The sequence below is a fragment of the Tetrao urogallus genome (genome assembly GCF_951394365.1).
Source record: "Tetrao urogallus genome assembly, chromosome: 10".
In the NCBI taxonomy this organism is placed as follows: Eukaryota; Metazoa; Chordata; class Aves; order Galliformes; family Phasianidae; genus Tetrao; species Tetrao urogallus.
In genome coordinates this window covers 9361603-9372423 of record NC_136823.1, presented here as the reverse complement: position 1 = coordinate 9372423, position 10821 = coordinate 9361603, and the positions used below count along the sequence as shown (strand labels likewise).

The 10821-nt window shown below is 62.6% G+C and overlaps 3 protein-coding genes across 3 annotated transcripts; 1 reads left to right on the top strand and 2 right to left on the bottom strand.

The window, feature by feature from the left end:
• Window positions 1-669: 669 nt before the first annotated feature.
• On the top strand, window positions 670-1317 carry H1-10 (H1.10 linker histone; the record flags this gene model as incomplete). Its single annotated transcript, XM_079540272.1, has 1 exon — window positions 670-1317. One exon carries the CDS (start codon window positions 670-672, stop codon window positions 1315-1317), a length of 648 nt encoding a protein of 215 aa, XP_079396398.1.
• Window positions 1318-6306: 4989 nt separating this feature from the next.
• Window positions 6307-6687, bottom strand: LOC306950207 (histone H2A type 2-B; the record flags this gene model as incomplete). The annotated part of the gene is made up of 1 exon (XM_079540383.1): window positions 6307-6687. One exon carries the CDS (start codon window positions 6685-6687, stop codon window positions 6307-6309), a length of 381 nt encoding a protein of 126 aa, XP_079396509.1.
• Window positions 6688-7925: 1238 nt separating this feature from the next.
• Window positions 7926-10756, bottom strand: HMCES (5-hydroxymethylcytosine binding, ES cell specific; the record flags this gene model as incomplete). The annotated part of the gene is made up of 6 exons (XM_079540323.1): window positions 7926-8237; window positions 8321-8513; window positions 8594-8757; window positions 9132-9251; window positions 9398-9541; window positions 10574-10756. 6 exons carry the CDS (start codon window positions 10754-10756, stop codon window positions 8031-8033), a joined length of 1011 nt encoding a protein of 336 aa, XP_079396449.1. The 3' UTR covers window positions 7926-8030.
• Window positions 10757-10821: the final 65 nt, after the last annotated feature.

Below are 10821 nucleotides of genomic sequence, written 5' to 3'. Positions count from 1 at the left end.
CGCGGTGGGGGGCGGCGGGGGGGCGGCCCCCTCCGCCTGGGCGGGGACCCCCGGCGTCGGCTAGGCGGCTCCGCGCTGCAGCCGGTGGCCGCGGGAGGGCGTTCCCTGTGTTAGTTCCCCGCGGGAACCAGGGCCCAGCGCCTCCGCCACCGCCCCCCGCCGCCCCGCAACGCTCTCCGCTCGCGGCGGCCCCTCTCCGGCCGCGGACGGCGGCGGAGGGGCGGCGCGGGGTGGCCGCCGCAACGTCCCAGCCTCCGTCGCATCTAGTGCCCCCCTCCTCATACCCATCGCCGCGCCGGGCGCGCCCCCCAAATCGCTGCGGAGGGCGGCGGGAGGGGGCCGCGGAGGCGGTGGCGTGTGGGGAGGCGGCGGGGCGGGGGGCGCGGCGCGGGCGGAGCGGGGCGGGGGGCGCCGGCGGAGGCGCAGGAGCCCCACGGAAGGGCCCCAAGAAGCACAAGTGGGAGCTGGCGGCGGACCAGGCTGTTGTTGTTCTCAACGCGGTCCGCCCAGCGCCCATATAAGGGAGGCGAAGGCGCCCGCCCCGCCAGTGCGCGGCGGCGGCGCGGAGCGGAGCGGAGTCGGAGAGCAGCGCGCAGGGCCCGGGCCCCGCCACGCCGCGGCCGCTTGTGCCCGCCCGCTTCCCGCCTCCGTCCCGCGGCCCCCGGCACCATGTCGGTGGAACTGGAAGAAGGCGATCTGCCCCTGACCGAGGCGGAGGAGGCACCGATCTCCGCCGAGAAGAAAGCGGCCTCTAAGAAGGCGAAAGCCGGCGGTTCTTCGTTATCGCCATCGAAGAAAAGAAAGAACAACAAGAAGAAGAACCAGCCGGGCAAGTACAGCCAGCTGGTGGTGGAGACCATCCGCAAGCTGGGCGAGCGCAACGGCTCCTCGCTGGCCAAGATCTACAACGAGGCCAAGAAGGTGGCGTGGTTCGATCAGCAGAATGGGCGCACCTACCTGAAGTACTCCATTAAGGCGCTGGTGCAGAACGACACGCTGCTGCAGGTCAAGGGCACCGGCGCCAACGGCTCCTTCAAGCTCAACAAAAAGAAGCTGGAGGGCGGTGGGGACGGGGCCGCGGGCGGCGGCGCGCATAGAGCCCCCAGGAAGGCGGCGGCCGCCGCGTCCCGGCGGGCGGAGAAACCCGCGGGCAAGAGCCAGAAGGCCGAGAAGAAATCGCACAAGAAGGGAGCGGGCGGCGCGGCGGCCAGGAAGGACAAAGCCAAGAAGGCCGCTAAGAAGGGAGCCGCGTCCCCCGGGGGCAAGAAGGTGAAGAAGTCCGCGAAACCCAAGGCGCTCAAGGGCCGGAAGGCATGAGGGGGGGGCGCGGCGCGAGGGGCGCTCCCCGCCCGGACTGGGGGGCGCGGGGCAGGCTGCTCTGCGGACGGACTCCGGGGGGCCGCTCCGTGTGCCCCATCCCCCTCCGTCTCGCCTCGTTTTTCCTCCCCGCTCCTCCCGCCCGCCCGCCTCTTTCCGATCGCTCCCTTTTGTTTTCGGCCGCGCCCCTCCCCGCTCGCAGGCGCTTTCGGATCACCCCCGGCCCCTCTCCCCGCCGCCTCGCGGGGCTTTTTCCCGCCCGGTTTCCATAGCAGCCGCTCGGCGCCCCCGCTGCCCCCGCGCCACGTGGGCCGGCGCTCACCGCCCCCCTCCTCGCCCCGCCCGCCTGGCGCGCCGCTCCTGCTCGCGGCCATTCGAAAAGCCACGGCGCCCCCTATTGGCTCCCGGCCCCCGGCGCCATGGCAACCGCCCGTTAGGCGCCAATTGGCTCCCGCGGCGTCTGGCGCGCTTAAAGGGCCCGCGCTTCCGAGCGGCCCCCGGCGGTGGGGGTGGGGGTTCCCGGCCTGGCGGTCAGGTCGCGTCTTAAAGGCCTTTAATTTTGGTTTTTTTTTTTTTTTTTTTTCTTTTTTTCTAAATGTTTTTGGGGTTGGGTTTCGTTATGGTTTTTGAGGGTGGGAGACTTTTTTTTTTTTTTTTTTTTTTTTTTTTCTCCAGTTTGACGTCGTTTCAAATAAATTGATAAAAAACTCGGAGCGGTGGTGATGTGCTCCCTGCAGGCTCCGGGGGCTGCGGCACCGCACGAAAGGCATCGGGGATTTCCCCAGGCGGGAAGAGAGGCCCGGCCCGCAGCTGTCATTGGCAAAGCGCCTGGAGCAGCGAGGGGGGGGCTCAGCGGTGCAGCATCACCCCTAGCGCAGCTCGAGGCCTCCCGGGGCTCCATCACCCCCCCCTCATTGCCTGGCACCGCACGGGAGCATCTCCCCCAGGATCTGCAGCTGCGTGCAGGCACCGATGGCTCCGTTGGCATCGGTGCAGAGTGAGCCGCCCCTCCATCGGCTGCGCCTATTTATAGCCCGCAGCAGGGAGGTTGCATAAAGCTCTGCCGGGGATCTGGGCCATGTTGTTCCACTGGGTCCTCGGGAGCTCAGCCCTGTGAGACACCTCCCAGCTCCTGCACCATGAACACGGGGGGGGCCGGGGCAGCAGGAGGGGCGGTGGGGTCATGCTGCACCTCAAGTTGCTGCTGCACGGGTATGAAGCCGGTATCCCCACGGTGCCCAGTATCTGATGGCCGGCAGCAGGGTGAACAGAGATGTGTGAATTCTGGGAGGCTCTCCAGGTCTGCATTCAGGACGCAGCTGCTGGGTCAGGCAGGCACAGTCACACCGAGGCTGGCTATCTGCCAGCCGTCTCAGATGCTGGGAGAGCTGCTGCACTCTGCGCAGAGCTGCAGTTGTCTCCTCAGTCAATAGATGACACTGCAGGTTTTGGAGGAGCACAGGGAATGCCATCACCGAGCTGGTTGGCCTCAGGCAGGAGGAGAGCCACACTCAAAGGTTCTTGCAGTTCCCTGGAGCAGGCTGTGTGCCAGCAGCAGGGTGTCCCTGCTTCCTCCTCCTGTGCTGCCTACAGCAGACCCTTTAAGCACACTGCTGGGCAAACAGGGATAGAAATAGATAAAGCACTGTTGACATTCCTGAGTAGTGCGGTGCAGAGGCAAAGGGGAGTGGAGCCCAAGCCCAGACAGCAAAGGGCAGACAGAGGCGATGCTCTGTGCCCCAGCACACCTTGCTGGCCCAGCCAGAGCCCTGGGGCAGAGGGGCTGGCAGCGTCCTGCTGCCCAGCTCAAGGCTGCCGGAGCCACGGCGTCTCTGTGCAATCCCACGGATGCTGCCAGCCCCTAGGGCCTGGCTCGGGGGGCAAAGCCAGGACTCCCAAGGGCAGGCAGCGCCAACCTCACCCCAAGAAGACTGCAGCAAGGTCCAGCTCTGCGGTATGAAGGCAGAGAGCTTTTGCAGCACAGAGAAGCTCAATTTCCATGTTCCTGCACCCATCTCCCCCCTCGGGCTGCAGTGTGCCCAAGGGGAGGCAGTGGAGGAGAGAGCCCTGCAGTCCCCAGCTCTCCTCACAGAGAAGCAGAGGCTGACATGCAGACTTTGAGGCTTGCACGACCTCAGAAGCTCCATGTAGTTGAGCCCAGCACCTTTTCTGAGTTCAGCTGCTCTGGTGCCGTGAGGCATCCAGCAATACCCGGAGCTGCAGCTCTGGAGGTCTGTCCCAGCCGCTTGATGAAGATTGTATGGAATCCAGGTGCTCCCAGTGGTCACACTGCTGTTCAGATGTGAAGATAAGGAGACACCACAGGCTGAGCCCTTCAGTAATGCTAGGCTGGACAGACGGGATTTCCTTTCTGTCTGCCAGCAGCCAGGCTTTCCCAGGCTGTCATTCATGTGGCTGGCAGTGCCCAGCTCTCACCCAGCTGCCAGGGGTGCACATCCGCCCGCAGCTCCAGTTACAGCTGCAGCATCTCCCCATCACCTCAGCCACCGGCAGTCAGGGGATGACCACAGTTGCTACTGAGCTGCTCAGCCCCAGGCCTGCTATGCAGCACTCAGCCAGCCCAACACACCCCTGTGCCCTGCCCTGCCCCGGGGAACCTGCTGTGCAGCACTCACTGGGCAGCACTTAAAGGCCAAAGAAAGGACAGCTGTTCCTTTGCTGAGTCCAGCAGCTCCAGTCCTGACCCACACCTTGGAATGCACACCTCAGACCCGGCCAAACCCTAGCCCTGACTGTGGGGGAAGCTTCCTACAGCCCTTCTCCCCCAGCCAAGCATGAGGGTATGCAGCAGCTCTGGCTTGCTGTGCCATCGCAGCAGTAACCCACGAACACTCAAGAAAGGAAGAGGGTGTCAGAGTAAATATCCCCCATTACACACAGGCCTCCACCCGCCCCCATCTGTGTCAGCTGTTCCCATCAGACCTCCAGAAGCTCATTCAGTGCCTTGAGGATCTCCAGCGGAGACGGGGGGAAGGCTCCAGGTGCAGCTTCATTCTGCTCTGCTGCTCCCAGCCCAGGGGCCCCACACGCTACCAGGCACCACTGACAGAGTGAGAAAGAAGAAAGCAGCAGAAATGAGAGCTGGGGAAGGGTTTTACCTGCCCCCAGGGTGAGTGGAAAATGGTATGTAGGAGATAAGTGCATGCACAGGTGCTAGGCTAGATCTGGTCCTTTCTGCTCAGGGAAAAGCAAGCCCAGACAGCCAGCTTCCTCACAGCCTGCTCCTGCAGCCCACTACCAGCTAGAGCAGACTTGGTGTGGTGACAAGACAGCACATTCAACAGCATTCAACAGGGAACCAGTTTAATCAAATATTGGGTTTGCACCATTCTTTTCAGTATGACAAGTTCTGCATTTTCTAATACAAAGCACTCAGCTGTACAGAACGCTGGTCCTGAAGGAAAGGAGGGAGAGAACAAGACGTGGGTGCAGACACGTTACCCACCCCCCACGGCAGCACACGTGGGGAGAAAGCCCACGGTCCCCATACAGCAGGGAGCCGTGCTGCAGCAGGGCACACAGCCAGCTGCTCCCACCCCATCTCCCCCCATCCCGAGATCAGGGTAGCACAGCATAACCAAGGGACATCTGCACCACGTGAGCACACCAACAAAAGTGCCGCTTCCACGTCCTCCAGCAGAGCACAAAGCCCCTCCCTTGAAGCAGCAGGCATCCAGCTTCATCTGCTCTAGGTGAGAACAGTGCCAGCGCCAGGCTAAGGTACTTCACCCACTAGGGTAACAGCAGAGGCAATAGGCTGAACACATGCTACTTACAGCACATAAATAGAAGCTGCTCATTTTACTCAGAAAAACAAGAGAAAAACAAGAGGTCGTGAAGGTCTGCAGTCCCATTGCCCAGACAGCACCGCATGCACGTGACGATGGGCCTCCACGGCAGCAGGCTGCACTAGGCAGTGAGGAACACTGTCAGCACATCAGCCATTCCTGGTGGCACGGGACAGCCCTGTGAGCCTACATTATCCACGGCCATTCAGCACATACAGCTCGAGCTAGGAACAGGCTTCAGCACAAACCGTACTGTTGTTGCTGTTGTTTTATAAAGAAACATTAATCCACAGAACGTTACACATAACAGACAGCATCATCACTTTATTTCTCAGAACCAGAAACGGCGTTGAACAAACAGAAAGACACAGCATGTCATTTTTGGAAGTGCCATCGGGGTGTGATGGAGCCGAGGGACACGGGGGGCTCCCACAGACGGGGGCCGCTCCGCCAGCAGCACGGAGCCGCAGCAGAACATGGCAGCTCCCGGCGCCTGACCTTGCACTGCTCTGCGGGGATGTGACACCGGAGTGCCCCAAAGCCCCCTGAGCTGGGAGCTGCCTCTGTGGGGGAAGGGACTACCCAAAATAAAATACCTCCAAATAAATAGGACCGGAGCTTCTTAACAGTAGGAACGCACGAGCTTTAACCACGGACAGAACTAAAACTAACAGTCGCTCCTTGCTGACGGAGAAACTTCTGCTTTTCTCATTTGCCAGCCCCCCCTGCCGCAGTGCAGCGGGGATGGCACCGCTCAGGGTGTGCAGCAGCAGCAAGCCTCAGCCCCACGCCAGGGCAGCAAGGACAGCCGCGGGGGGGCTTGCAGGGCCCCAGGGCCGGTGGAGGCAGCCGGAGGTGCCCGTGTCCATCCGCACGCAGCCACAACAGTCCTCGGCAGCTCCACGCAGCGACCCAACTGCACCGCCCCGGCCCCCGCCAGCCGCACCCCCGCCATCTCCTGCAAAAATAGCTTCTTCCAGAAAGACGGGGCGGGGTGGGGACACAAGAGGGGCCCGGCCTCGCCCGCGCTCCCCCAGCACCCCACTACAACCCGGGCCGGGGGCCAGTGGAGAGCTGGAGGGGCACAGCCGGGGCTCACCCCCCAACCCGGGCGCAGGAGCAGGAGGGGAACCAGGTGCAGGGGGCAGCGGCGAGGAGGGGGCCGGGAGAGGGGCAGCGCTCACTTCTTGGAGCTCTGCGTCTTCTTGGGCAGCAGCACGGCCTGGATGTTGGGCAGGACGCCGCCCTGGGCGATAGTCACGCCGCCCAGCAGCTTGTTGAGCTCCTCGTCGTTGCGGATGGCGAGCTGCAGGTGCCGCGGGATGATGCGCGTCTTCTTGTTGTCGCGGGCCGCGTTGCCCGCCAGCTCCAGGATTTCGGCAGACAGATACTCCAGCACGGCCGCCAGGTACACCGGCGCCCCGGCGCCCACCCGCTCCGCGTAGTTGCCCTTGCGCAGCAGCCGGTGCACGCGGCCCACGGGGAACTGCAGCCCGGCCCGCGACGAGCGCGACTTGGCCTTGGCCCGCGCCTTACCGCCGGACTTTCCGCGGCCCGACATGGCCGGCAGGCAGCGGCCGCTCGCCGCCGCCCAGGAGCGCCGCGCACAGACGGTCCCGGCGCCTGCGGGAAAACAAACGCCGTGGCAGCGCGCCGCGGGCCGGGCCCCTCCGGCCGCAGCTGCCGCTCCTTACCGCTCCGCCGCCGCCGCCGCTCCGCCCTGCGCGCCGCCCGCCGCCGCACTGCCAGCGCTACCGCCGCCGAGCCGCGGATATCCCTACCCGGGCCTTTCCATTGGCTGCCGCCGCGGCCGGCTCGCTGCCCATTGGCTGCCGCGCCGATCCCTGATTTGCATAGGACTCGCGGCGCCCCGGCTCCGCTGCGGGCAGCACCCGGCGGGGCGCGGCCGTTGGCTCCGCGCGTGTCCGCGGCCCTGCGGGGTCGAGCAGAGCCCGGCCGAGCCCAGACCCTGAGCCCAGCCCCGGCCCGCCCTGCGGGCTCCCTCCGGCGTTGCCCTCCCTCGGGGCCAGCAAGGGGTGCTGCCCCGCCGGTGATGACAACGCCCCTCGCTCACGGCCTGCGATCGTAACCCAGGGATGGACCGTCGAAAGCAGTCCCAAAATAGGACTCCCAACTGGGGTTGTGCCCATTAATTCCGTTTTACTGTTTCCAAGACAATTTAAGGACTGTTTTAAGGCACAGGCCCCGCGGTGGAAGGCTTTGGGCTGGCAACATCTGGCTCTGCTTACAAAACCCCTGACAAAATCCCTGACCTCAAAAGCAGCAGCTCTGCACGGTTCTGTCACGGCACTTTGGTTATCTGGGCTTTAACAAGCGACCTCTCTGAGCAAGGCTGAGTGCACCCATCCACAGATCAAGAAAATCCTCTCAAAGTCTTCAAATCCCATTAACAGAATGACTGTATGACAACCGTGACCACCACGGTTCTCCCCCCCCTCTCCCTGCAGGGAAACCCAAGGTAGGGGGCAATGCTTGGGTCTTCAATCTTATCCCCAGAGACAATATAGAAAAAGCACAGTCCACATCCTTCCCCAGCCTCATTTCCTCCCTGACCCAGGGATGCTCAGTGCATACTGGGTGCCTCTCTGGGCTGCAGCTGTTTTTAGAGGGTGGGAGTGTTAATTTGTGCAGAACGCATATGGGAGTAAGTGGAAAAGAGGTAAGAGTTTAATAACAGAAAAAAAAAAAAAAAAAAAGGAAAGAAAAAAGAAGAAAACAAGAGGAGACAAACAGTGACCTTTAACAACAGACAGAGACAACAACCCAGGACATGAGAACAACACCTGAGAGGTATGAAGAATCCCATTAGTGTCTGCAAAGCCCTCCAACGGGCGCTCTGCATTGTGCTCAGGGAGCTTTGCAGACAAGCAGGGTCTGGCTGCCCTATGCCTTGTGCTTCTTGGCAGCTGGCCCCCCCTCCTGCCCCAGCCACTGCCGCAGGACACCTGCACTGCTCTTCTTGGGCGAAGGGCTGTGGATGAACTGGCTCTTCCACCTGGGCAAAGTATCTTCTTTCTTCTGGGGAGAGCCCTCCTGGGAGCTCTTCAGCCAACCCAGCATCACCTTGCTGCTTGCAGTAGCTTTGACCTCCTGGGGACACAGAACAGAGCAGGAAGAAGTGATGTGCACAGTGAGAGCCGCATGGGATGCATGCACCACAACCAAGTGCTCACCTTAGGGGCTCCCAGCTCGATGGGCACCAGGCACTCAGGTGTGTCATTGCGGATGCTATTGACGAAGGTGGACACGGGGTGGAATGCAATGTTCTCTGTGGGCCGGATGAGCTTCACTGCCTCCTGGGTGGGCACCTCAGCAAAGTCCAACCACTTCTCGATGGCCTCGTCCCCATCCAGGATGGCCGGCATCCTGGGCACAGAGGAGACACGGCAATCATGCTGAGCCCCGTGTCGGTGCAGTGCAGCAGTGCAGCAAAAGCAAGCACGCACCTGTGGTGGATGAAGCTCACGTCCTTGGAGGCATCCACGGTGATGATGGTGTAGGTGTACAGTGGTTCTCCTCCTGCTGGTGGCTCCCAGCAGTCAAAAATCCCGGCCATAGTGAGCAGGCGCCAGCCCCGCCACTCCTCATCGCTGTCCTCCTCCTCCTCAGCCTGCAGGACACCCAGCGTCATGCCCGCTCCACCCCAAGGCAACGTGCCTGGGCAGCACAACCCACCACCCCACTGCCCAGCCCTGCACCAGCTCAGCCAGACAGAAGGAGGCAGAGAAACCCACAGCTGAGTCCCCTGAGAAACACCTCAGCAGCTCATGCAGATACGCAGTGCATGAGGAGTAGCAGGCGTGACGGGTGGGAATGTCATGGTTTGGGTATGGCCGTGCGCTGCCGTGATTTGGGGGACCAGCAGCAAAGTGCCTTCGGAAGAAAATTCTTCTCTGCACATCCCAGTTCTGCTGTTCCCTGCCTTGCCCGGGTGTCTCTGTGTGAGTGGAGCTCAGTGCTCAGGCACTAGCAGTGTTGCAGTACCGGGTGTTTCTTGCTCTGGGGGAAGTAGATGAAGTAGGGCTGCTTGCCCCCGCCACACTGCTGCCACTCATAGAAGCCATCTGCCAGCACCACGCAGCGTTTGCCCTTGAGGAGAGGGCCCTGGGGAGGGGAGACAAAGCAGGATGTGAGCTGCAGGATGCGGTCAGGACTGCCCCAGGGCAGTGGCAGTACCCAGCACTGCCAGGTGCGCACCGCAGTTGTGGTTCTGCCGAGCCCTGCAGTCAGACACACACCACGGGGCTCACCTTGTAGGAGGACTTGCTCAGCATGGTGTCACTGCGGCAGTTGGAGGTCTTAAACTGCATTTTGGAGGGGTCGTCCTCTTTGAACCAGGAGGGCACCAGGCCCCAACGCATGTCCATGAGCACCCGCTCGGAGGAGTCAGCATCCTGCAAGCAAGGCAGAGGAGCAACCTCCATTGATACCCACCCTACAAACGTGGCTGCGTTGTGTTTATCAGCAGCAACAAGCACAGTTTCCATGCCAGGACAAGAATGGTGATATGGGCTCCATCCCTCCTCTGGTTAACAAGCAGCTGGCGCTGAGATTGAAGAGAGCATCCCAAGGGGCACAAACTTCACCTTCATTTTAATAACGTGATTTCTGGTTCACTTTCACTCTTTGCATATTGCCTCAGCTCAGGCAATGGAAACGGCACGGCGGCTTTCACTTCCTCCTGTGCAGTGCCACGTTCTGCCTGCCCAGAGCAGCACAGCTGTAGCCCTGGAGCGTGGCTGCACCCCGACATCAGCGCTGGATGAGGATGCATACAGAAACATGCATGTACCCCAGAGCTCCCTCCCACCCACACCAGGACCAGCATCGGGGGGCACTCCGTTCCAACTGCTGGGTGAAGGTGGCCAAGAGACTCACGCCATGCTCACGACCCTTGTGCCATCCCAGAGCTCAGCCTGAGTCCCCTGAGCCACCCCTTGTCCCCATATGGGCGATGCACCACAGCTGCCTGGGGAGAGGCCACGGTCAGGCGTCTCAGCTCAGTGCTCCCTGCTTCGGGCTGTTGGGGCTCAAACTAACGGTAATCCCAGCACTGTGCTGCTCCGGGCTCGAGATTTTGTTCCCTGCTCTCCCCCACCGAAGTGCTGCGGGCACCCGCAAAGCAGAGCAGAGCCCACAGTACAGCTTCAGACTGCCGGGAGAAGAACCGACAGAAGTTACCGACTGCCACAGAGAGACAGCACTAAGTGGGAGCACAGCCCGACTCGCCGCCCTCCTTAGGGCCACGGCAATATTAACGAGAAGGGACACTTCAGCAATACGGACGTTGAGAAGCAAAACAAGCGGCCAGCACCACCCGACAACCCACCCTAAACCCCACTTTGCGCCCCAGCACCCCAATCGGGTGCAGCCCTCCCCCCCCCCCCCCCGGGGGGCCGCGCTCCGGCCGACGCTCCTCCGTTTACCTGCTGGACGTGCTTGCGGGACAGCAGAACGGGGCCGCAGGACTGCGGGCCCTTGTTGTAGGAGGGCCGGTAGCGCTCCTCCCGCAGCCACTCGGGCTGCTGCCGCCGGCCCCGCCGGTCGCGATAGGCGCAGGCCCGCCGCAGCCGGGCGGCCCCCAGGGAGCAGGCCGTCCGCCCGCACATCGCCGCCCGCCGCCGCCACCGGAGGGCCTCGCTCCGCTCCGCCCCGCGGAGGAGGTGCCGGGAGG